The 27,551-nt window shown below is 41.2% G+C and overlaps 1 protein-coding gene across 1 annotated transcript in view; it reads left to right on the top strand.

Annotated features, from left to right (window-relative positions):
* Positions 1–27,551, top strand: part of NNT (nicotinamide nucleotide transhydrogenase) — a 120,002-nt gene that overhangs the window by 72,968 nt on the left and 19,483 nt on the right. Inside the window, exons 17-20 of the mRNA XM_018562314.1 lie at positions 9,587–9,747; positions 10,638–10,817; positions 18,883–19,042; positions 20,224–20,306. Coding sequence (XP_018417816.1) covers positions 9,587–9,747; positions 10,638–10,817; positions 18,883–19,042; positions 20,224–20,306 — 584 coding nt within the window. The remainder of the gene's footprint in view (positions 1–9,586; positions 9,748–10,637; positions 10,818–18,882; positions 19,043–20,223; positions 20,307–27,551) is intronic.

Below are 27,551 nucleotides of genomic sequence, written 5' to 3'. Positions count from 1 at the left end.
TCAACTGGACTTTAAAGCAGAACTCCGGGCAAGTCAAATCTTAACCCTTACAGTGGGGCTACCCCTGCACTGCAAGGATCTTAGACCGCTGGAGTGGAGGGGGAGCGATCTAAGAGCAAGCCGGGATTGTGGTACCGGTGAGTACTTGGTTATTTTAGCTCTCTAGATAAAGCGAGCACTTAAACCTTGCAGTGCACGGATAGCCCCACTGCAAGGGTTAAGGTTTGATTTGCCTGGAATTCTGCATTACGGACTTCTTTTTAATAATAAAAGTTATTGTTGCTGCATATTGTGACTTGTTAATTATCCATGCAGATGTGTAAAGTCTTTTATAGGTGCCCTTTTAAGGGTTATGTCAGACGGACAACAGGATATGATGAATGGTGCTCTGGGTGTTATATATAAGGAGGTCTTGGAACAATTTTTTCCTACATGTGTTTTAACTCGCTCTGCTGTACATGAGGTAGAGATTGTGTTCCCCCGCGCCATAGACAATTCATACTCTGCACTCCCTGCTGCCACCCAGCTTCTAAAAACTGCAACAGTTCTATGAGATACATATATTTGTAGTTGTTCTAGAAACAATCTTGTCAGTTTTTTGTCTCTTTCTGGAATGCTGCTTTTTAGGGTTTTTTTTTTAAGACCATGATTTTTTTTTGTGTGGCTTTTTAATAAAATGTTATGGTTCCTTTTTATTACCTGTCAGATGCATATCATAGCTTACATAATTACAGTATAATAGAGTAACTGTGGTGTAAACAAAAACCTTCCCATAGTTGGAATGATTTAATCTCCAAGTATAACTTGTGAATTTTGGAACTGGAATTGTTGCTATTATGCTACGTCTGTGTTCGCTTCACCATTGATAGTTGCAACACACTAGGGATGGAGGTCTGGTCCCGGAGCTTCTTATTTTTCAAAATAGTTTTCTTTGTGTCTGACAGAGACATTCTTTAATTCTATACATTACTTTTTATCCTGATCTTAGCGAAAACGTTGCTCTAGTCTCCCTCTCATCCTGGTATAAAAATGGAAAAAAGGGCCTCAGTCATGAAGGGGTTAAAGTGGCAGTGTTTGTTCATGTGATATTTTGTGGAGGGGAAAGTTGGTTTTGATTGGCTCATTCTGCACCTCAACAGAGCTTATGGGACAAAATTCTTGGGCTTATATGACCCAAATAGGAGAACCAGTAGCTAGAAATGTAAATGTCAGCCTTTCTAATACTTTTTTCATCTATTACAATAAGATATTTACAACATTTACTTGTAACGAGAGTACAGGTCCACTTTGAATGAAACAAAAATACAGTCAATGTAGAAGGACTTGGAAACAAAGTAAACCAGGATCAGAGGACAAACAAGGAAGAGGATTTTTCTGGCTAATGTTAATACCAGGAATTTACTTATCGGTCACCAATGGACATGTCGTAATCTCCACTTTTGAATTGTAGGAATTAATGCGTTCTTCTAGTAGTAACTTGATTTTTTATTTATTTACTTGTATTCTCGTTTAATCAAAGTAGATGTTTTTAGGATCAGTGTTGGGCTGTCCTATTTTCTGCTAGTGATCAAGTCCTGCTAAGAAGTACTCTGAAAGCAGATAATGCTGCAAGAATTACATACAAATGACTTTATAGCGCTGCAAGAAAAATACAAATGACTGATAATTGGCAGTTTTTGCTGTCCTCCAGCAGCCTGGATTTATCAGCCCTGTGCTTAGACCGAAGATACACTATATTACCAAAAGTATTGGGACGCCTGCCTTTACACACACGTGAACTTTAATGGCATCCCAGTCCTAGTCCATAGGGTTCAATATTGAGTGGGCCCACCCTTTGCTGCTTTAACAGCTTCAACTCTTCTGGGAAGGCATCCACAAGGTTTAGGAGTGTGTCTATGGGAATGTATGACCATTCTTCTCTTCCAGAAGCGCATTTGTGAGGTCAGGTACTGATGTTGGACGAGAAGGCCTGGCTCGCAGTCTCCGCTCCAATTCATCTCAAAGGTGTTCTATCAATTGAGGTCAGGACTCTGTGCAGGGCAATCAAGTTCCTTCACCCCAACCTCGCTCATCCATGTCTTTTTGGACCTTGCTTTGTGCACGGGTGTGCAGTCATGTTGGAACAGGAAGGGGCTATCCCCAAACCGTTCCCACAAAGTTGGGAGCATGTAATTGTCCAAAATGTCTTGGTATGCTGATGCCTTAAGAGTTCCCTGGAGTTCACTGGAAGTAAGGGGCCAAGCCCAACCCCTGAAAAGAAACCCCACACCATAATAACGTTCTCCTGGCAACCGCCAAACCCAGACACATCCATTGGATTGCCAGAAGAGAAGGCCACACAAAGTTTGGAGGTCTGTAGCTATTGTGCTGTGAGCTCAGGGCAAAATCCTGATGCAATGGTTTAATCTGGCGACCCCTCCATCACTACTGTGTCTTGTAGTGATGTAGGAGTTGGGAGAAGAAACCACAGCAAACGGGCAACCATGAGATTGGCATTTCCAAAAGTGTCTATTTCAGAAGGTTCTTCAGTGGGTGATATTTCCTTACCACTCCGTGCAGGAGGGGGGTGTATCGCAGTTCCTTTGCAGGGAATACTTTCAGTCACCTTCAAAAAAAAAAAGCATTCTTTTCTTGGGTTTTATTTATTGATTTCAGCAGCAGGTCATTATAAATTCATATATTTTTTTTTCATTGTACCCAGAACATAAGATGCATGTTAAAATAAAGTCCTATATTGTCCATATTGTGGTTTTTGTGTAAGAGAGTTGATATCATGTCAGGATTGCTTATGTGACATAAAACACAGCTCTATGCCAAAAAGTGATCATATCCTGTGCTCTGGAACTATGGCCTTTTGAAAGAACAAACTAGATTGATAACAGCTGTATGTGTCCTGACCCTTTTCTCATCCATTAGTACATCAGGACCTGCCAGCAACAATTAAACTTGTCTGATTCTGCAAACCCCAAACCTACCTGTGTGTAGTTCATGAAACTGATTCAGCTTCTTCAAGAAACTATTTTGGTTACATATGCTTCTGTTTTTCTCTGCCCCTCCCCCCTCCCCTCCCTCCATCCTCCACCCAGTATTCAGGTGACATATTGGTAATCGTTCTTTAGCAAAATTGGTTCCTCATGAAGTTGGATGGCAGAGCAAAGACAGGATTGCCACATTTAGTGTTTGAATTGCACATTGGTCCAGCGTGCATGAGTATATGAATTTGGCAGGAGCTAGAGCTTTACAATCATTGGTTCTAAATGTATTTTAAAAAAATGGCACGCCAGAATGGTCATAACTGGATTTGTGTAGGTTGGTGATTACATAGGAATGTGACCTATGTAGTTTGTTTAAATGCATACCTCGCTAAAATGATAAATATGGGGCTAAGCATTTGACATCACTCTTCTCAGCTGAGCCGGACGACCAGGAGTCCCATTGCACCCATAGATTTGTACTGTGGTGTCCATTGGATATTTGTTTTATGCCTTTTGTCAACTGTGACATTGTGAGTACCTGCTTTTAATCAATAAATTGTATTTTTTTGACGATACGTACTATGTCCTCTTTATATTTTCTCCCTTTGAAATGATGATGTTTGTGAGCTGACAAGGTTATCTGGTCTTAAGTCATACGGCTTCCATCCCCTATTAAGAAGGGATTTTTTGAGACCTAGTTCTGTGGGTCTATCTCCCCAGGTGAGCACTGTTCCAATTTTTGCATTCACTGGGTGGAGGTAAAAGTCTGTCGGGATTCTGTGGTAATTGCTTACTTGGGAAGTCTGGATCTATCTATTGGTGGACTATCCCCTCCATTTATTTGCACGATTATAAATGTTGCACATTGGACTTTGTTTTTATCACTCTGTTCACATCTTTTCATGTTTTGATATGCTCTATTGTGTATATTTTTAAATCGAATACTCGTATATCTTATCACATATTTCACTGAATTGTATATACCGCGTTTCCCCGAAAATAAGACCAGAATGAGCGAATCGCGCTTTCACTATCGATTCCTCACAGGCGGAGTGGATTTGGTAGCACTCCGCCTGTGACGGGAGCCGGCGCTATAGAGGAAGCATCGGCTTATGCGGCTCTGCTCCCTCCGCTGCCGCCTCGCTTCCTCTAGCGCTGGCTTCGTTGGCCCCACTGATTCTCTCCCGCGGCTCTTCCAAGTTCCCCCTTATGCCACCAATGGCCCAGGGAATGGTCACAACTAGGTCTTATTTTCAGGGTAGGTCTTATATTTGATCAATTCACAAATTCGCTCGACACATGATTGTTATACAAAATTATAAATATGGCATTGGCTTAAAGGTGTTGGAGGATGGGCAATGTGCCATACATATCCAGAATCTGTCATTGTCATATTGTATTCAGGTGTTACTTTTTTCCATCTCGCCCCAGGAGTTTGTCCAGCCCTAGCAGGTGTCCTACTGAAATTACAAATTCTGCTTTGGCGGGGGCTTGTCTGTCAAAAGAAACCTTCCACGACAGACATAGAAGCTGCTATTGATGACTTGTCCCCCCTGAAAATACTAGTTGTCTGGCTATCATGCCAACCCTCTGGCCTCTATACTTTGGGTCACTAATTTGGAACAAGTGAGCAGGTAGACTTCTGACTTTCCTAGACTTCATCCAAGTCAATGAGTGAAGGGCATTTTCAGGTGGTGATCAGTAATGGCAACCTGTGCATTTCACATGTGAAAGGTTTGCTTTAAATCTTGCATTGGTATTTTTAGTCTCTTGTTTACTAAAAGCAACCTTCATGCCCTACAAAGCTCAGGAACAGCATACACAGCATTTGTGTAATGGGGAGCCAACCATATTCCATGGTCACTGGCTTTGGTCCACCACTCCAGCCTCACAAACCGGTATGAAATGGGAAGGGGTTGGCCAGTCTTTCCATTACAAAGCACCCTGCTCTGGGATTGCAGAATTCTTGACAGGAGTTGGCATTCTTGGTTCTCGAAGTGTCTGCTTTTAAGGATACTATTAGCGTTGCCACTTTTTTTGACTTGCATGTTTTTTTAGGAAAGCCAAGCATGGCAAGCACAGTCCTTCTGCTACATTATTAACTATGTGGAAAAAAACTGAGGATTCAGCTCTGTGAGACCACCTCCTACTGTAGCCCAGAGAGTGAGATGTGTCTGCTGAAGTTCCCCAGAGGTATCATTCATGTGTGTGACTCAACCTACTTGCATCTGACCAAATCTGAAATACAAGTCTTGGGGGGGTGGATTACCCGTTAATATGCTACCTCCTCCTTGATTACTTAACTTGGACGCAGGGCCCTGAGACATGTTGACTAGGTGTGTGGCCTTGATATTTATAATCCAAGAGTTACTAGATACTGTAAATGTCATACATAATAGTTTACCATTCCCTGTAGGTCTGCTTCATCATTATTTATCTCTTCTGACAGTTCTGATATTTTAATATGTAAATCAAAGCATGCACATATTTAATCTCTGAATTACTAAACCATATAAACAGATTTTTTTTACCATAGGAGAGTATTACTTATTCATCTATCTAGGATTTAGAGAAATTACATTATTTTGATGGTTCAGTACAATTGCAATTTCAAATGAAATTATACCCCAAACAAAAGCCACTGAGCATCTAACCTTTTGTCTGGCACTTTGGATACTGCTGGAGTCCCGATGTTCTCATACTCCTTTTGTTAGAATCCTTTCCAAGTGTCGATTCATGCATTGCACATGAGCCTTTCCTTCTTGCTGCTAGCTTAGTTGGGTGATCTGCCTTTGTTAAAGGGGATGTCTGGTTTTAATATAAACCTTGTTTTAGATTGGTTGCCTGTTTCAGAGGATGAGAATTGTTGGCCATCCTAGTTTCCAAATGTCTGCACAGCTTCCAGTGAAATGCCAGCTTTGCTTAAAGTGGGCCTTCACCCTGTTCACCCACTTTGTGTAAAAGGAAGGAGGTAGAAGTTAAATTTTTGCAATCACTGAATATTTTTTTGGAAATATATTTTCTTAAATTCAAGCTGCCCCTCGTTTCTGGTCTTCTTGCCTAGGTGAGAATGATGTGGCCCCCAGCTGCTTGAAGCCTCCTGTGATACACACATCATGTATCCGTGGAGGCTTTGCAGCAACCCACTGCGCATGCGCCTTAGCACGTCATCAGTGGGCCCAGCTGCAAGAACCAGAAAACACGGCTGGCTTCTGATGACATAAGGAAAGAAGATGGTGGCGTGGGACCATATAATATATGCACAAGCCTCCTAAAGTAAATTAAAAACTTCCTTTACCCTCATTGACTGAGCCAAATTCCTCTTTTAGTTGTCCTGCACACAGGGCAGATCACAGTGGGGCATCTCACAGGTTTCAGCAACAGTAGCTGTTCTGTCAACCCTGAAAGCAGTGGGCAGGGCCAGGTTCTGATTGACAAGCTACAGGCTTCAGGAGCAGTGCAGCATCATTTCCAGCCAGTCAAAGGAAGCTTTGATACGTGGACTTCACTGGCAGGATCAACAGGTATTGACTTTGTAGGGGAAACTTGCCAGGAAAGTAGCCTAGAGTGCAGCCTACTGGTTGGACAGGACATGTATAACATTCAATATATTTTATTTAGCAAAAATATTTCTTTAACCTTATTTTTCGATCCTGACCATAAAAGGAAAATTATATATACAAAACCACAATACGTTCCCTTTTAATGGAAAAATGTAGCCCTGGAAACCTACTTGACATCTCATTGTTGTCTGTATAGCACCTGCTAATTGTTAGACCTGCCATATCACTCTGTGTACGATGATCTAATCCATTTTATGGCTTCCTTGTTCATCCCGTTCTTTGAATGCATTTCAGGAGTCTGCTATAGCCAATAAAACTGCCAGCTGCATCCATTCACAACTGGGTTCTTCATGTTTCAATATTCTTCTGTTGTTTTAACTCTAATTGAAGTGCAAGCCAAATGTAATGTTCTTTGTTTTAAATCTCAACATGAAACATTGGTTGGAATATCCTTCAATGGTTTATGTTTGAGGAACTATTCTGTTTGGTGCTGCAGTCTTGGACTTTGCTTGTCCTGGCTACACTTGGGTCCTTCTTGTGCTGATGGGCAGCAGTTTTTGCTGTTATAAAATGCTTTACTCTCTGTACAAGTGAATGGGAATGGAAGAGCAGTTTGATGCAGCCTAGGAGGTCAGAAATACTTGTGCAGGTCAATGCACCTTAAAGCATGCCTAGGGCCAAAACGTTTTATTCCTTTTGAATAGGGCAGGGAATAGTTGAAGCCCCATTCCAGACAAACTATGAACCCCCTTCACAACCAATATTGCAAGGATTTTTCTTACCTGTGGATTCAAAATCTATTTGCCGAAGTCTTTCGACCGCTAACCCAACGCTGCAGCTACAAGCATGCAGGCCAGGCCGGTCTGCTCATTTGGGCAGCCAATTTGAAGTGTCCCACATCATGTGATGTGGACACCCAGAGAAAGACGCTCCCCTTATACAGGTGAAACTCGAAAAATTAGAATATCGTGCAAAAGTTCATTTATTTCACTAATGCAACTTAGCCGTCTACCAGGAGATTTTGGAGCACTTCATGCTTTCTTCCGCAGACGAGCTCTATGGGGATGCTGACTTCATTTTCCAGCAGGACTTGGCACCTGCCCACACTGCCAACAAATTTCTGAGATTGTGGATCTGGGTTTTCATGAGCTGTAAGCCATAATCATCACAACGGCTTGAACTATCTTGCTTTGCATGTAATGAATCTATCTCATATATTAGTTTCACCTTTTTAAGTTGCATTAGTGAAATAAATGAACTTTTGCACGATATTCTAATTTTTCGAGTTTCACCTGTATAAACAAAAGAGAAGAGAAAGCTAGGGGCTGGAGTGTCATGTAACCTCAGTTAAAAAGGCATTTAGATTTTATTAGTTTGTTTTTTTGTTTTTATAATCCAGCAATTAGTTAGAGGGGGGTGAGAGGTGGTTGCTATTATCCCAGAGATGGGCTTTAAAACACATATCAGTTTTTTCAGTGGGGATTGCAGCCCCAACAGGAAGTGAGGAGAAAACTTTCCAAACTTAGGGAAATCCTCCCCCCAGACTGTTGTCACCACAAAAAGTATCACTAAGAACTTGATAGTAGGGATGTTCAGTTACCAGTGCCGATTCTTGGCATTTTAGAACTACCAGGTTTGCAGCTGAGAAGGGGCACTGGCGCTCCACCACTGTCCTGAAATCATTACTCTGTATTGTTTAAGAAAAACTGGCAGATCACACTAAACAAAAATGTATCAGTACTTATACTTGGTCTGGAAAAATGGTATCGGTGCATCCCTAAATATAAATCAATAATAATTTTAAAAAATATATATGTCAAATCATACATTAAAACAAGGATGCCCAGGAGCCCTGAAGCCAATGCTCCTTAAAAATGACAGCTGCCTGGTAACTTTTGAGGGTTTTTTTCCCCTCCAGTCTTGGAGCTGGAACAGTATCTGCACGTGTACCAAGTTACGGTACTTGATATCTGAACATCCCTACTTGACAGGGGTTCCAAGTCTTGCCTACTTGATCCACGTTGCAGTTGTCTCTTGCTGCCGCCAAAACATGCATAGTGTTCACAGTTTGGGGCATCAGGTGACCTCCTACTATGATGCAGTGATTGGCCGCTATTTCTCAACACTGTCACATCAGAGTTGGTTACTTTACCGTTTCATTTATGTGTCTGGACTGGGTATTTTGTGGTGGCGGAGTGCCTGACATTGAGTAATAGGGTGGTCTGAAGGTGGGCTCTAAAGAGATTCTGAAAGAGCAATGTGACAAGGTCACTATAAGTGATTTTTCTTTTTTTTTTTTTTTTGGTTTAATTTTTAATTTTTCAAGATAATATAAATCAATAATAATTTTAAAAAATATATATGTCAAATCATACATTAAAACAAGGATGCCCAGGAGCCCTGAAGCCAATGCTCCTTAAAAATGACAGCTGCCTGGTAACTTTTGAGGGTTTTTTTCCCCTCCAGTCTTGGAGCTGGAACAGTATCTGCACGTGTACCAAGTTACGGTACTTGATATCTGAACATCCCTACTTGACAGGGGTTCCAAGTCTTGCCTACTTGATCCACGTTGCAGTTGTCTCTTGCTGCCGCCAAAACATGCATAGTGTTCACAGTTTGGGGCATCAGGTGACCTCCTACTATGATGCAGTGATTGGCCGCTATTTCTCAACACTGTCACATCAGAGTTGGTTACTTTACCGTTTCATTTATGTGTCTGGACTGGGTATTTTGTGGTGGCGGAGTGCCTGACATTGAGTAATAGGGTGGTCTGAAGGTGGGCTCTAAAGAGATTCTGAAAGAGCAATGTGACAAGGTCACAAAAAGTGATTTTTCTTTTTTTTTTTTTTTTGGTTCAATTTTTAAGTTATCCAGACAGATTCTTCTTTCTCACGGTCTAACATAGTGTTGAGTAAAGTCCACTTCATAAAAAAATAATGCTACAACACATTTTTTTGCATGTGTGAATTCCTTGTATTATTGTAAATATGTGTTTTGTAGCATGATGGACGCCAATTATTTATGACTATTTTTACCTTTCTTTCACAGGTGTCCTGGACTCTGCCCCTCTCCTTCTGCCAGGAAGACATGTGATGAATGCTAGCTTACTGGCAGCCAGTGCTGGAGGCATGATCCCATACATGATGGACCCAAGCTATACCACTGGTATTACATGCCTCGGCTCTGTCTCTGCTCTGTCTGCTGTCATGGTGAGAGACAAACTGAGCTGCTCTTTTGTTCACAGTTAGGGATTTTCTGCTTTAGTGAAGAATTCATCCTGATTCTTGTACAGTGGCCTTGGTAGCTAGGTTTAGACCTCCTAATTTCCTTTGAAAGTTGTGTTTCCTTTTCTGGGTACTGTTGTACAGGATGTAAAGCTAATGTAAAACATAGTCAGACGACACTGTGTCGTAGTTTTTTAGTAGTAGTAGTTTTTTTCTTGCGTTCAGGAAGCTGATTCACGGAGGGCGGTCTACGTTTGTCAAAGCCAACAGTTTGGAGATCTGCAGGCTACAGAGGAGAGCACATGGCGCCAATCTTGTGCCTTTTTTTTTTTTAGACATTTTTTTCTATGTAAGGTGTCGTATTTTTTACATTTTTAAAATCGCTGGCCATGCAGTATGTAGCTGTCCTAGATGTAAATGGTAAGTGGGGATCGAGCAGGAAGATCTTCCATCCCATGACACTAGGTGTTCAGTTAAAAAGCTGAACTTGACATTTCTTAGTTGTGCCCATGGTAGAAGTAGACCATCTTGCCACTGGTGATCAAACTTTACCCACTCTGCTAATAACAAAAAGAGTTCTGGGTGTAGGTCTCCATAATCTGTTTTTTCTTGTTTCATGCACAGCAGCAGCTGGGAGTCCTGGATAAAGCGGGAGCCTTGCTTGCTTTTAGAAATGTTGTAACTCTGGTCCCAGTGCTTGGACCTGCTTTATTTTTGGAGCACATTTAAAAACAAACCCCTGGAACCTTCCTTAAAGTTTGTTTCCTTCTGCTGTTCTGGTTATGTCATGTTGGTTGTGTTTGCAGCATTTATTTGCTACTATTTTTGTGTGCTTTTTTTCTTCTTCATGCCATCTGCTTACATTTTCTCCACAGGGTGTCACTCTCACAGCTGCCATTGGAGGGGCAGACATGCCTGTGGTCATCACCGTGCTGAACAGTTACTCTGGATGGGCCCTTTGTGCTGAGGGATTCCTGCTCAACAACAACTTGCTTACCATCGTGGGTGCCCTCATTGGTTCTTCTGGAGCTATTCTCTCCTACATCATGTGTGTGGTAAGGAAACCAGTAGCAGCATTGGAGGGCTGCAGCTTTATACATTTGCAGAGCACTTCTGTTTTTCACGCAATGCAAAAAACGGTGCTAAAACTACCTCTATTATGTGTACCAACTAAATTAAAGATATAATGAGAGAGAAAAAAGATAAATTACACATCCACTGGTGCTTTACACCTTGGAGAACGGTCATCATTCAGCTGCCTCCCACCTATATGCAAGAAAAAAAGTAAAACAAAAAGTGTTGAGTTCTTTCAGCTGCTTCAGGTATGACAGGAGCTTGCTTTCAGTTTGAGATCGATTCACCAGAAGTGTAAAAAGAACAAACAAACATGGAGTTTTGGCTCTTAGGAACTACACAGATCCCAAGTGTTTTATTTCCAGTTTTCAAATACAAATGCTTTTGGCTTAGTAGTATTATCCAAGTTGGTCCTCAAGTCCCACCAACAGTGCATGTTCACATCACAAGCACTGATCAAATTTGTAGGCTGCCATTGTTGTTTCCAGAAAATGCTGATCTAGTGGTTTCAGCACTTTGAAGCATAGACCAGGAGCAAGTATGGAGGTTGGAATTTCTGACTTTCTACTATGCATGCTTGTCTTAGGTCAATGAATCGGAGGGTATCAAAGCTAAAGACAGTCTGGATTTTTTAAAATAAGGAAATTGGTAATGGAAGCCCGTGTATTCTCACTTTGTATATTTTCTCTACTTCACCATGAGAATATCCATAATCTGGCTTCACACTTATCCATCTGTTTATGCTGCGTTTTCTGTTGCGTTGCCAGCTCACTTTGTTTTAGGGTGGGAGGGGGGCGTGACGGTACATTGAACTCGGTGTAGAGGATGTTACGTTATTATTATTATACAGGATTTATATAGCGCTAACAGTTTGTGCAGCGCTTTACAATATAAGGAAGATATTACAATCACAATACAATTCAAACACAAGATGGGAAGGAGGGCCCTGCCCCTGAGAGCTTACAATCTAAAGGGAGGGGCCAGTGATGCATGAGGAAGTAGCTGTGTGGGGATGAATTGTCTGAGAACGTGATGGTTGAGTGGTTAGTTTGAGGTGAGATAGGCTTCCCTGAAGAGATGAGTCTTAAGTGATCGCCTAAAGGCAGTCAGAGTGGGAGATAGACGGAGCGGTTGGGGTAGAGAGTTTCAGAGGATGGGAGAGACTCTAGAGAAGTCCTGGAGGTGAGCGAGGGAGCTGCAAAGCAGGAGGTCTTTGGAAGAGCGAAGGGGACGGTTAGGGTGATACTTTGAGACAAGGTTTGAGATATTCCCGGGGGCAGAGTTGTGGATGGCTTTGTAAGTTGTAAATATTTAGAATTTTTTCCGTTTGGGTTATTGGAAGCCAGTGCAGGGATTGTAGTTTATAGTCCACGTGCATAAATCTAAAGCAGAGTCTTGTGTTGCATTTGGCCCTCTTAGTCTTTCCTCGTGTCCCTTGGCCTTTTGAAGAATTTTAATTGAATGGGGCCCCAATTTTGTTTTAGGGTTTAGGACTGTTGGTGAATTCAGGTTTAAAAAAAAATAAGAGCGTTAGAAGTTCTAGCCCTCTAATACGGATATGTTTTCCATGTACAACAGCAGATATTCTGTATTTTCTTACTAGTATGTTAGTATTTATACCTCCACTTTTTTTTTTTTTGCTTGCGAGTTCCCGAGTTTGATCTAGCTAGCACCATACAAGGTTTGATTGTTCTTCAGACCCACATGAGCTCCTTGGCATGGTGAAAGGGTTAAATGGCGCTCGTCTCTTTGATGTCAGAAGTGGTTTGATGAGTAGGGGAAGCATGTAAATGAGGAAATTGAGGGAGATCTGCATCAAATTTGTGCCTGTCTTCTGTACTGTGTGCTTTTAATCAGTGTCATCTTAAATTGGTTCGCTTTAAAGTATACAGATAACACAACATTTGTTTACCTCCAAGTCATGTAATGGTTATTCAGTTAATTCTCATTTCTCAAACGGGGTGATTTGTGTGTAGAAGTTGCTAAGGCTTGTTAAAATCAAAATTAATTAAGACCCGCGTTGGCTTATTTATGTTTGGGAATAGTCCGGCGGTCTTTGAAAAATATTATGTTAGTCTGTTCGGCGGTTTGTTTCCCTGCTTTGTATCACTGCATTGAAAAGAGTCTTGAGTTTCAGAAGTACTGAATATGAAGAGGTCCCTCCTATGCATCCTGTAGGCCTGCTCTAATTGGACCACCCTACACTTAGCAGCATTCCATGGCTTGTAGTTGGCCATAAAAGCTACTGATGTTGAAGCTGCTAATAAGAGGCCTTAATGGTTTGTATATGTGACCCTCAATGTAATTGTTGCATTGATAACTAATCCTACCAGTCATCTGTAATACATATAGCTGTGTGTTGAACGGCTAAGTAACCCATGGCCTTTCTCCCTGCCAAGGAAGTTCCAGTATGGGGGGAATCTAATGAATACACTTTATTTATCCCTTCCCTTTTTTATTTTTTTATATTCCATCTAATTTTTTGGTGACACGAAGTTAAAAAGATGTTTGGTTTTTTTGGCTTTGCTTTAGTTGAGTCCTTAAAGGGAAGAATGGTTTGGTTTTAATAGTAGAGGAATATGATATGGTGGTCTCTTAACAATAATATCTAAGTTTTTATACTATGTATAAGAAAAATAATAAATATTCTACAAGAAACTAAGTTGAAATGATGCCAATAGAAACTTAAAATAAGAAGGTACATAGACATAGGTTGCCACATTTTAATAGAATGAGTTATACGGGGGACAAGTATCATGGTGTACATAAGAATACATAAATGTACATGCATTACCTGGAACAAAAAGTCCAAAAATGGCGTTCTCAAAATAGGGAACGTACTCTACGCTATATAAATTTCCAACAAAGTGACATGGGATGTATTGGCTGCTGTGTGATAACAGCTGCGTTCCCAGAATTATAAGGGCAATGGGAGAGGAAGGAAAAGGGTAAGGTGAGGAAGGGGGGGGGGCGGGGGGGCAAAATCGGGAAGTGAAGAGAGAGAAGAGTGACCGGCACATAGCCCACATGGGCACCACATTAAATATGTAGAAATTGGAGTGGTGGGGACGGGGTGCAAGAAATGTCCTATCCATGGAGCCCATATAACATCAAACTCAGACATTGTATTTACAAGTTTAGCCAACCTTTTCTGATTTCACTATAGTCCATATGATGTGTCTTTGCACCACTTTTTTTTTTTTTCCTTCTTTTACGGTAGATTAAAAATGTTGCCCACAGTAGCTATTGATTGTGGCAGTTTAGATGGGTTTGTGGTTAAGACATGTAAATGCTGTTCATATTGGGTTTTCATCATTCTATTCCATCGAATTGTAAAATACAGGCAATTGGTACTAATTGAACAGTTCTATTTTTCACAAACCTTTCATTTGGATCCTATAAAATTTCATGTGCTGTTGACGTCTTGTACCAAGAATGTAACTAATGTTTCTGTTTCTGGGTCATCTATTGTCAACTGTTCTCAGACTGGGGCTTTTTGCAGGTATTTGGGGTCTGGGAGCACACAGAAAAAACACTTTTTTAAAAATCTCTGTGCCCACTGCTTATACATTATGATGATTGATTGTACATATTACAAGATACCAGGAGGGCACATGTTTTATCATGGGGGTTGGTTATTTTCTTGGATTAAAATAGAGTTTCTCCTTTCTTGCTGTTGGGATGTGTTATCTACATCAGTTCAGATACGTAATAGAAGTCTCCCAAGAGGGGGCACAGCAATAAAACTTGATGCGTTCTAGCCCTTTGCCACACTGTCCAAAACTGAAATGATAGTTTTGCCTCAAGTACCTCTTCAAAGTAGCCCTGGAACCAAAAAGTAAAGATTTCCTGTTTATAGGAAACATTTAGAAATGTTCTGCCTAAGCTATACCCTGAAGCATATACCTTGTATGGAATGCAACCTGAGAAATGGCAGTGCCCTTCCTGGTATGTGAGGGTACCTAGGCACCCCCTGTACCTTTAGCCTCATAGATGTATATCTGCAGTGTAAGATCCAAGGCACTGCTGCCTCTGGCTTCTAGTCTCAGGAGATTTGAAGTGAGATTTGGTGTTGTCACTACTGTTCTCCTTGTTGGAGGTGGACATGAGGAAGCCAAGCCCTGTCTGTATCACTATGGCCATCTTTACACATGGATACATACAGAACAAGGCATGATAGGTAATGGAAGAAAAATAAGCTGCAGGGAGACCACAGGCAAGGCTGCTGACTAATCCTTTGCCCTCTGCCTGCCTTTTTGGGCACAGCTTCCAGAGTTCAGTTTACCAGTTCCAGAAGTATCGAATACCAAAGAGGACATTCATGGACTGCCAGGTAGGTGAGTTTAATACTTCTTATATTGCAGAGATGCTGATCTTGAAAGACTTCCTAATCCGCATGCTTGGTCCAAGACTCAATCTTTTGACACTGGAGAGCCAGGCAACCAGTATTTTTTGTACATTTTAAAGTGAACCCCTTATGAGAGTAATGCATTGGCAGCTATTGACCTTCTAAAAATGCTAGTTGCGTCAGTATTATGTTCTCCTGACTTTAATAATTTGGTAGTCCTTGATCCAGAAGAAGTATAGCGATTTTGGAGAGTGAGCCAAGACATATGCAGATACAGATTTCTGACTTTTTCCCCTTTAATATATTGAATGTAAAAAGATCTGTCGGGGTCGGCCATTAATGGCAGCCTCGATGATGATAGTTTCCATTTAAGTGTTTTCTGTAATATTTACTCTGTAGCAAGACAAACGTGATGACATTTCTTTTAGTCTATCTAGTTCTTGTTCAGTCTTGTCCTGATTTGGTCAGACCACAGTGGGGCAGCATAACGACATTACATAACCTTCTGAGTGTGTGAGCGGCCCCAGCACACAGGATTATCTGCTGGAGATAATCTATTGCAGATGAGGAGGTGACAGTCGAAATATTTTGATTGCTCCAGCATTCTTCTTTGGAGAACATTTCTTATGGCAGGCTAGATGCATATTTGTTGTATTATCCAGTGCTGTGCGTGTCTGGGGAGACCTTGCACTGGGGACTTCCACTGCTGTGTTTGGCACTTTGGTGTCTGATGATGCAGACAGAGAATGATTAGATGTGTGTAAGCAGATAATCAGCCAGGTCAGTCTGGGGCCACCGGCATCATGTGTAGTTTGAGTTGTATATTGCAGGGCATACACTGAGCTGTGTCCCCTGCGTGCCAGCCACGCACGCACGCAACATTTTGTTTTTGCTGTTTTAAAAAAAAAAGCAATTTGTTCACTGCTTGGATTCTATAATTTGTTAAAGTGCAACTATCCCCGGTAACTTCTATATATATTTTTTTTACCCGACAAAAATCAGGTTAACTGTTTTCATAAATCTATGTAGAAATCTGACATCCAAAACCTATTATAGACCTCCTTCTGCCTGCTGGGGATCTCTAGTGATAACTAAAAATCTATATAGAGAAATCAGGACCTCCTTCCTCCTGATGGTGACCCCTGTAGTAATGCACCCCAGAATTCTCTTTGTTTTCCCCACATTGTTGTCACATTTCAGAATCATCTGAAGTAAGCATCCCCCAAATCTTTTTCCTCTGCGTTTCTGGCCTAGACTGTACCTCCAATATTTTACTCTTGTCAGATCATTATTTTCCCCATAATTCATTATCTTGCATTTAGAAACCTTATACTGCAGTTTCCACAGCTTTGATCAATCTTCCAGAAATGCCAATCCGTGTTGCAGACATCTTCAGGTGTAGCCAACATCCTTTTATATTATCAGCCCACTAGCATGTTCTTTATACTTTCCTGTTTTTGCCTTGTTTAGCATCATCTGTATAACAATAAATTAAAAGGAAATGGTAGATGCAAAAGTCTGATGCAATTTCAAAATGGTATCTTTATCCATTCCTTCACATGGTTATTAATAGGGATCCAAAGACAGAAACCAAGGCAAGTGTAACCTAGTGCCTCTTTTTCCTTTTCCAACACTGTCTCCTGCAGAAAACACATCTATAGATTCACCCAGATGTACTCACTGCAGCTCCTTACAGACCTTGGGCCATCATCCTAGTGCCAGCCTGTACATGCAGGGAGGCCTTATAATCCACACTTGCTTTACTAGGTCATCGTGACATGACCAGCGCAGAGCGCTATAAGTGATGCCTGGAACAGAAGACCTCCCTGCATCTTTTGGCTAGCCACCACAATGATCTGAGGTCTGCATGGAACTTCAGTGTACTGATGACAATCCCCAGCCATCCAAAGGGTAATGTACCAGCCATAAGAATGAGCACTGCACACAAGTAACAGGAACTAGACGCAGCTGGAACTTTTTTTTCTGCAAAGTCAAGACAGAACAGTTTATTATTATTATTATACAGGATTTATATAGCACCAACAATTTGCGCAACGCTTTACAAAATGGAGTAGACAATACAGTCAATATAATATACAATACCCTTTCAGTATAATAGGGTTAGGAGGGCCCTGCTCGTGAGAGCTTACATTCTAGTAGAAGGATCTCAAGAGTGGGGCTGAAGGGAAGTATTTAGGGAAGTATCTTCAAGCTAGGCACCGTGGGAACATTGACATTACAATTTTACTAATATTGAAATTGCACTTTAGAAGCTTTGTTGCAGGCAGACATTGGCTCTCTGGTTCCTGGGCGTTTGCCGGGCCTTACACTAGGGCCAAGATTTAGGTGGGAGGAATTTTGTATATCTTTGTATTAAATTGACAGCTTACATTCTTTTAAATATGAGCTTAACTCGGAGAATGGCTATCTACAGCAGGTAGCTTTGATGCATTCATAAATTCCTGTGTAATTCTGATCCAAATATACATAAACTTCTTTTTTATTGAAATGTCTTTGATGCAGTCATGTTGGACATATAAGGCTACAATTTTTCAAGATTAGTGTCTGTGTGTAATGTTTTGTCTATTTTCACCCTAGCAGACCCTTTTGAACTGTATCAAAGTAAAATCAAGCTAATACCCATTTTTGCCAGCCACTGAGTAGCATGTGAAGTTTTTTGTTTTTTTTCAATGAGAGAAAATTGTCTTGCCACATACCATACATACCATTTATAACTCCTATTCACAGACTAAACATTATCTCTGTGTTCTTCAGTTTTGATGGTATAATCCTGAGCCTGTGAATTGGCATATTGTGTTACATTATTAGTCGCTTTGGTATGGCAGCCTGTGTGCATCCGTAGTGAATCCCTCCACAGACCATCTGAGCACACATAAATGTAAGGGATCAAACAAAAGTTTAAATTCATTTGATGTATTTATGCAGCTCCATCACATTCCACACCTAAAACTATTTAATATCTGCTACTGAAGATGCTTATAATCTGTTATGGAGAGCGTTTTTCACACACTTACCCTGAGGGTAAACTTGTTCAAATAGCAATCTACCTACTAGTTTATTTCTGAGTGCCTTGTAAAAACCCAATAATACAAGTATAGCACGTAGTAGCCAAATGCATATAATATGCAAGACCAAAGTGCTAACCAGTGCTCCACTATGTTGCCCATTTTAGTATAGGCTGTCTATTGCTATCCATTAGATTGCAACTATTCTATACCAAGTACAGGTTTCAATTGCATTAGGAAAGCTGTGGTTGCTACAGGCAACACATGCCAGGCAATCTGTTAGGATTTTGCCATCATTCTCTAACTTGCACTAGGAAAATGTAACGGGGAATCTGGCTGCTCTGGGAAGACTTTCATGAATCTTTTCTCCAGTTTTCCCACTTCAACATCTCATGTGTAGCACCGCTTAGGTTGAAACAAAATCCCATTGCCAAAACTGATGCTCCAATTTTAATTTGTGAATCATGCTTATGAATTCTAAACTATTCAGTCTACCTTTCTTTTGACTACCATGTCCTGTGACTGTGCTTTGACTCTGCCACTAATACGGCAGCATAACTCTCGGTCATAAAAATCCTTATGAACGAGAGCAACGTAATAGCTCATTGATGTAGTGATGCAAGATTTTTTTTCTCAACTGGCCTAACTTTTTGACCTTTTCTCTTTCTCTAGGCTATGAACCGATCCCTTGCCAATGTGATTCTTGGTGGCTATGGAACTACATCCACTGCTGGAGGCAAGCCCATGGAAATTACTGGCACTCACACAGAAATCAACCTGGATGGTGCAGTTGACATGATAAAGGAGGCCAATAACATCATCATTACTCCAGGTGATTAACAGATGGAAAATGACTGACTGGCTGTGCCTGTCATTATGTTTGCAGTGTTATTCACAACTTCTGGTCATTACACACAGACTGAAATTAAAATGAAGAGACAGAGTTAGTATGAGTAACACAAGTTTGTATCTGCACTCCCCATTTTGTGCATATTTTATAGGGGCATGTGTTGGCAGCATGCAAAAGGTTGGATGGCGTTTCAATGTGTGAGGACAAGCAGATGAAAGACTTCCAGAATAAACATTGAGGATCAGAATATTCAGATCAAGATAAAGCTTCAGTATCTCGCTAGTCGGCCCCGCTGGCTCTCATAACACCTGAAGAATGCCTGCATCCAATCAGATTGTTCAGGTATTTTGAGAGCCAGCAGGGCCAACTAGCAAGATACTGAAGCTTGGCCCAGAGGGAGATTCTTCCATCCACAGTTTAGTGTAGATGGAGGAATCTGTTGCACTTTTTTCCATCTGACCATAGAAAATCTGAAGGTGTATAGCCAGGTTAAGGCCCCATTCACACCTGACCGTTTTGTAGCGCGTCCTACGCTCGATGAACGCTCTACAAAACGGTCAAAAAAATAAATTGCATTGTAGTCAATGGTATCGTTCCCACCTGTCCGTATTTCCGCCCGTCCCGAACGCACTACAAAACGGCCCACGCATGAAAAGGTCCCGGAGCGTTTTTTGCTGCGTATTGGTCCGTTTTGTAGGGCGTTTTCCATTTGTATACTGCCAAGTAGCCTTTGGAATCGCGCGACTTTTTTACCGCGAATCGCGGTAAAAAAACTGCGTGACGGTCGCGCGACAGACGCGCATATTACAATACGCATAGGTGTGAATGGGGTGTACGTGTGGCCTGGGAATTGGAGCGGTGGATTTTTTGGACTGCTCCAGATACAATGAGGTTTAATAAACTGTTTATAGGGTTGGCAGGTCTACCTCTCCCATGATGCTGTGCTGCCTGTATTGCAGGGGCAGGAATTCATGGGCTGCACATACACTAGGCTCAGGACATGATGTTCCCAACATTTCCTGGTAATTTAGGAAATGTCAGCGTTGCGCTTCAATGTAAAACACAAGGCCTTACCAGATAGGCTGTGTCTTTTTGTATATATTACAAGGCTTTACTTCCAAAACTGTTTCTTTTAACCTGATGTTTCTTTGGCTCTTTTTCAGGTTATGGCCTGTGTGCTGCTAAAGCTCAGTACCCCATTGCAGATCTAGTAAAGATGCTACAAGAGCAGGGTAAAAGTGTCAGGTAAGTGCAGTTCCAGCCGTGTGTGCTTTACTTTCTGTAGCAGTATGTGGGGAAGAACACATCTATTGGCTGAACTGAACATTTTCTTTGAATGTTTTACAGTTTTAATTAGTCACTGTAAACTCTCAGGATTCCCATTTGGGTCTCTCTAGTTCAAAAGTTGAAATCCTTTGAGTAAAAAACCACTATAGAAGCAGCTTCTCTGAAACCTTAAATGCCCATTGCCGTTCTTGTTGTGCTGTGTTGCGGTTACCCAGTGAAATCAGAGGGTTGCCAACACACAAAAATTTACCAAAAATCGTACATGCCACTATTTTTTTTTCAATGCAACACAATGTGGTGCTTTGTCATATATTGTGGAACATGGCAGGGGGTTTTAAGCTATTCCAAATGCTGATGAAATCACATACAATGGATTCTGCTCCATGATGTTTCGAAGTTTTAATTTCTAACAAATTCAGCTGGTCCCCTGAGTATTGTTCCTGTTATCCTGTTTATGGGTGGCTCCTTTCCCTCGCAGGTTTTTATGGAGCCACCCTTGTGTGTGCTAGTAACACACACACACACACACACACACACGTCCTAATACTTTTTCTTCAATGAGGGCGCCTTTGAATCAGATTTGCTGCATGGAAGGCCCTTCCAATGTTGCTGTCCTTACTGTTCTCCTCCCCTCCACCTTGTTTCTGTGACAATGTGTTCTTCTGCAATGTAGCGTCTGGTACCGGAGTACTGTCACTTAAGGCTCCATTAAAACAGCATGGAATACATTCTTATAGAATGTATTCCCCAAAAGACTTTATAGCCGCAAACGCGCAGAAAATGTGCATCTTTAAAATTTTGTGTGTGCGTACGTCCGCACGTTTTTCGGTCTGAAAAAAATGTGCTGAATTCAAAACGCTATTTGTGAATGGAGCCTAAAGACACAGGCAAGAACCTAACTGTGACTTGGATTCAACCAGGAATTAAGAGTGTATGGGGAGTGCCTGCACTACAGGGTGTGCTTTACATTGGACCATCACAGCTTTTTCAGTAGCAAAAATTTGAGTTCTGATCCTCCTTCACCCCATCACACTCCGATCTCTTTCACTTTCCATGTGCATGTCGGTGGCCAGTCTTAAAATAGGCTTTTATTTTCCTCACTTCCTAGAAGGGAAAGCTACAGCTTGGGAAAGAGCTGCAATGTAAATTGCTTACTTGTAGCTAAACCTTTCTTGGAAGCAGAGAATAAATTATCTTGTAATTGCACACAAGCTTGTACTTTTCTTCCCCCCTTCTAATAAACTGAGCTTGTTGAGCAACTCCCATTCAATCCATTTTTTTTATTACAAACCTGTCTGTTAATTTTAACAAACTCCAAGTCTGATGGCACAGTAAGTCCAGATATATAAGTTTAATGTATGATGTAACCCAGGGTTTTCCCACATTATTTATTTTTGCAACATGAATGAACCCTTTGGAGCTAAACTCAACATTTTGTCTGTGAAAGTTCTCATTCATCCAGGTCATGGTATATCTGTGAAAACGTCTTCAAGAAAAATACAGCAAGTCCAGTTGCCTTGACTTATTTTTTACAGATAAATTCAACATTGTGACAGAATTGGTTCTGTAAAGCAGTGCAGTAGGAAATGAATTACTTTGTACATTTGTTGGAATAAAAGAAAGACTGTAATGATTGGGAATCTAAATATTCGAACTTTAGTCATTGTAACTGTGCAGGATTCTTTTGGAAAATTATGTCCTCCTTGTTAAGACTTGGAAGGCAAATGGGGCCAAAGATGGGACTTGCATGCCAATCTCAACTTTCTCATGTAATGTAAAGCAACTCTAAACTCAAGCAGAAAAACTTAATAAGCTTTTAACAAGCAAATGTTATTTCAAAAGTTGTTTTTCAACTTTTATTAAAATCATACCTGTTAATCTTAACGTGATGTTACTTTAGGTGGGGGCAGTGCATGGAGCTCAGCTTTAAGGAATAAATATTGGGAGAGTAAAATGTACCCCTCCCAATACTTGGAGTCGGCGTTGGACACTGCAGCTGTCACGCACTGGCTCTATAGCTTGAGAACTGTGCGATCACAAACCGCTGATCGCTCTGCTCACAGTCTTCTCTATACATAGGGGAGTGACTTTTAGTCACAAGTCCCTGCAGGTATTATTCCCCTTTATTCCTCCAGTGCTCATTGGAGGGACAGAGAGGAGAGGGGGTAGTCGCAGTTGTCTCTTGCTGTAGAGAGGCAGAGCCAGCTATCAATATTAGGATCTTTTCTGGCTGCAGTACACCCAAAAAAGAACTACGGTCAAAAACGGTTTGCCCATAGTTCTCTTTTAATGTTAGAGTTTAGGTCTTTGATCTTTAATGTTAGAGTTTAGAGCTACCTTAAGCCGTCTATATCACTGAATCTACTTGTGATTGTGCAGTTTCCACTGATGGGTAACCTCTGCTTACATTTTTCATCATATGCTCTGTTTGGTTTCCCGGGGTTTGTAGCGGATTTACCTTTTAAAGTGTAGTTCCACTTTTGCAGTCAGCACATATAGGCGATCGGCGGGCTATGGACCCGCTGATCGCCTATATGTGAAACACCCGGTACCGGGTGTTCGCATTGGACAGGTCTTTTCTGCCCGTGCGTGCCCGCCAGGGGGCGCGCGCGAGCAGAAAAAAAATGCCGTCTGGCGACGGCAACCCGCCAATGCAGCAGTGCCGTCCGTCCGTTTTTCTACTACGGGCGGACGGCAAGAGGTTAAGCACTGCTTTATGCAAACCAGCTAATACCTGGTACTGTTATAAGTCTACAATTCTGTGATGCTCTAAGAAACATTGCCTGCTGTTATCTTAGGTCTTTGTCATCCTTCAGTGTCTTCATGCCCTTGCTTTACTTATGAAACGGACATCTTTTTTGTCCTCATGGAAATAGCTCTTCCCGTTTTTCCATTTTAACTACAGCATGGCTTGACAACCTGTGTGTGCAGCTGTTCAGCAGCCATCCGGGAAGACAGCTTACAGGGCATATGGGAACATGAAGTACTAAAGCTCATGATAATTCCTTTACTTACTTTAAGTTTAGCAGGGACATTTTAAGGTCCACCCAACAAACCACTTAGCTTATTGCTGAGGTGCTGAAAACAACATTGGACTGTTAACCTAAAAATCATTTTATGTGTATTAATATTAAAGCCCAGTTCCAGCCGAAACCTTTTTTTCTCAAAGTAAGCTTTCCATTTCCCAAACATGTACACGGGGCACTACCTTCGTTATCTGCTCAGTCAATTGTTTCAGCCTATACACACTATAAAGTTCTTATACTGATATACAGATTTTTACTTCTTGTCAAAAGTCAGAAGCTTTGGGCTCTAGCCATACCTCCCGGCCACTGATGTATGATTGCGTGACACATGGCTTCTTTGTGGTTTTTTTGTTTTGTTTTTTTTGCTCTTTGTACCCTTTGGAGATATTTCCTGTCCCTTTGATCCCTAGCCACAGAAACAAGCAGTAAGGGGACATAAACCATAAAAACCAGAAAGGGGTTGTAACCCTTCCTCCCTATGTCCTTCCTTGTAATTGTGTAATTTGGCTCTGCTACTTCTTAAGCCTCTCTTTTTGGTCAATCCACCCTTCACATTAAGGCCTTAATGCAATAACATCTTAACATCAAGCCTGATATTTTTCTTTCTCTTTTTTTTTCCCACATCAAGGCTATTGCAACACATAAAACTTTGCATTTGACTAAAGGTCTTCTTTAACTTACCGACGGGCTTGTAAAACTCAGAACCGTGTCATTGAACTACAATACCTGGTATGGAGTTTCACAAGAGCTTGAGAAAGTTACAGATAAAGCTTGTAAACATAGGAAACGTGAGCTGCACCACACAAGAGAAATTCTGAACGTATGGATCATTGTTTACAGATCTTATAATGCTCAACCCTGGCCTGTCTGGAATATTTTGAACCAGCTCAAACTTTGCAACTAAATCTTCATATCTTGATCCACTTGTTTACAAAAGTTAGTTATTGTCATGTCTTACGGATTGCAGAAGTAGAAACTTAAAGTGTATTTCCACTTTTGCTGCCTAATTGTGTTTGCCATATAACTAAGAATTGGCATCACCACTCCGTCCAGCCTCTGACACCAGCCAACACTGGTTATTTTTACTACCGGTTATGTTGGAGGAAAGTATGGTGAGGGAACACTGAAGAAGTGAGTATTAGTGGGTCGGGCTGGAATCACTTTGCTTAAATGCTGTTACGTTGCCCTGAATAACCAAAGTGAGAGTGTTTCTTGAAAGTAAAGGGAGAACATTATGGGGCTGGTATTGCTGACCTAGATGTATGACTGTTGACCCATTTTAGTTCTGACCCAGAGCAATTAAGTCAGAGAAAAGTCAAAGCTCTTATCTGCATACTTGGTCTAGGATTCAAAATAATGGAACCAGAGGGTCAGCCTAGCAGGCAGGCAACCAGTGGTTTCAGAAGAGAAGGTCGGCAGCAGCTGCCTCTCACAGCAGTGTTTCTTGAGGCTGCATTTACACCAATTAATTCCATTGTAGAATGTTTTAATGTGCATTCTTACTAGAGGTGCAGCGAAATGAAAATTTGGAAACCGAAATGAAAAACAAATGTCAGGCCGAAACCGAAAATGTTTTTTGTTTTAACTTTTTCATAAAAATTTTAGTGGCTTTGTGGAAATATTGGGGGTCTAAACAGACCCCTGATATTTCCCTCAATCTCTTTTTCTGCAGCCCCTGTTATGAATGAACAGGAACACTCCGTAGAGAGGATTCCTGTTCATTTTTAACTTGTGCACATAGTATGGTTTACTATATCCTAAATCATGAATGAACAGGAAGTGATGTAGATCACTTCCCGTTCATTCATAATTGGGGACACAGTACACATACTATGTCTCCAATTATTTACAAACACTCAGCGATCCCTAATCACTGAGTGTTTGCACTCGTCTCCTTCCTGACACGCTGTCACAGGAGGCTGAGCAAGCGGAGCTCAGCCTGCTGTGACAGCGCTGGCGGTCTCCGCCCACGTTCTGCCGATCTGTGACAGATGGCTGAGCTGTGTGGGAGGAGAGACGCCAGCCGCTCACATCGCTCTTCTCCCGCAACGCTCTGCCGCCTGTGACAGTTTCTCTTCTCCCCGCCGGGACACAGAGCAGCGCCCAGCGGGGAGGAGAGAGAAAAAAAATGGATGCACCGCTGTATCGGCCAGAAAATGACACTTGGCATTTTGCCGTTATATCTATTTACATAGTATTTGAGGTTGACTAAAAACATAAGTCCATCAAGTCCAACCTATTGCATGCTGTGCGCGATATCGGGATATTAGGGATATCGGTGCATCCCTAATTGCAACAAGTTGATATGTCCCATAATGTGCTTTCAGTGAACCCTTCGACGAGTGTTATGTGTTAACACATAGGTGTAAACTTCTCATTAAGCTCAATTCACAAAGCGATATATTGTTTTATGTACTGTAACAGTTGTTGGTTCCAGGTATGTGACAGTTATTTACAATTCCTATTGGTTGTCAATGTTGATGGAAGACCATGATCATAAATAAAAATTGAATTATCACCATTATTAATGTGTATCGAGGTGGTTAGACCACTTGGTATCAGATTATTATCACTTAACATGAGCGTCTTCCCAGTATTGCCAGCTGATATGTTGGCATGTTTGTAGTTTGATCGCTTCTCAGCTCAGCCCTTAGACACACCTTTTACTGTAATAAGCTATTTTAAAAGTGGAATTTAAAGTGGAGAAATTGGCTTGATGTGTCAGATGACGTGCATAACATTTTGAATAACTATACCTCGTTGTTTCATGCTTCAATTGCAGAAAAGTAGCAAAGAAAAAAAATCTCACTATCTAAAGCCAGAATGTGTATTTGTGATTTGCTGTTTTTAGGTAAAAATACAAAATCTTTATTTTCCTTCAGCTGTTCTGCCCCTAGCTATCCAGATGTTAAATAAAAAAAGCTAGTACTTTCTTTTGAAGTCAGGGATGGTGGTGATGTTGATTTGGGCAGTCTAGTGAAGGGGTTATGGGGACATATTGGACAATCCAAAAGGGTCTGTAAACCTGCTAACCCTAACCCTAAGGTTAAGAACCCATCATCCAGTATATCCAAAAGTTGTTTTGTTTTCTGAGGTTGTTTTTTTTTTTTTTATACATTAAACTATTAACAAAAATGTATCTTATTTGTGTATCACTCGGCTGTAGATCCTCAAATCATCTCTAAATTGGTGCTGACACTGTCCTTCCTTCTGGAGGGGGGCTCCTTTTGTTCCCCATGGTCGCTGTGTGTGTTTATAAAGTAGCCACCACCCGAAGCTCGCTCACGTGATGGACTACAATCTCAAGTTTAGTTTACCAATTTGTATTGAGATTGTAGTCCATCACAGGAGTGAGCTTGGAGTGTTGACTACTTTACAACACACACAGTGACCATGGGGAACAAAAGTAGCCACCCTCCAGAAGGAAGGACAGTGTCAGCACCAATTCAGAGATGATTTGAGGATGTACAGCTGAGTGGTGTACAAATAAGAAATTTTTGTTATTAGTTAAGGTACTTGAATGCAGTTTTAAGGTGTAACGCCTGAATTTTGTATTATTTTGGCTTGACTTTCACTTACTGTCCTTAGAGCTTCAGCTGAGACCTTTCGTCAGGTCAAGGTTATGGCCATTGATTGCTTAATACAAGCAAGAACAGGGAGCATGCCAAGTTGCCTGTGGCTTCCCTATCCACTTTTAATGGTTCTATAGTAGTGAAATCATGTGTTTTGCATCATTAAATAACATGTACCTTTTTGTTTTAGAGAGATAACTAGGCTTATTTGTTAAACTAATAAGTGCAGCTTGTACTCTTCCCCCCCCCAAACTCACTGATTTGACACTTGAGCAGCCCCGACCCTAAGTGGCAATGAAAAGTCAATGAAACATTGAATGCAAACAAGGTCACTGGTACTCTTTGATCTGTGCGGAGTGGTAACCTGATCAAATATTTCCTATGTCACTCCGGCAGCTAGATGTGTCTAAACTCTACCTAATCATTGTAAATGACTTCTAAATGCCCTGTCTGTTTACCGCAAACTGTAAATATAGATTTATTTCATACAATTACTATGTAAACGCAACAGGAACCTCTTGTATAATCTGGCTCTTTCATCATGTTGTGGTGCTCTCACGGTGTTCATTGACTGCAGCTGCGCCTTGCCCGCCCCCCCCCGCCCCG

This window comes from Nanorana parkeri, unplaced genomic scaffold (assembly GCF_000935625.1).
Source record: "Nanorana parkeri isolate BGI_ZX_2015 unplaced genomic scaffold, ASM93562v1 scaffold571, whole genome shotgun sequence".
NCBI classification, from domain to species: Eukaryota; Metazoa; Chordata; class Amphibia; order Anura; family Dicroglossidae; genus Nanorana; species Nanorana parkeri.
The sequence above is the reverse complement of the archived record's forward strand: the minus strand, read 5'-3'. Positions and strand labels throughout refer to the sequence as shown.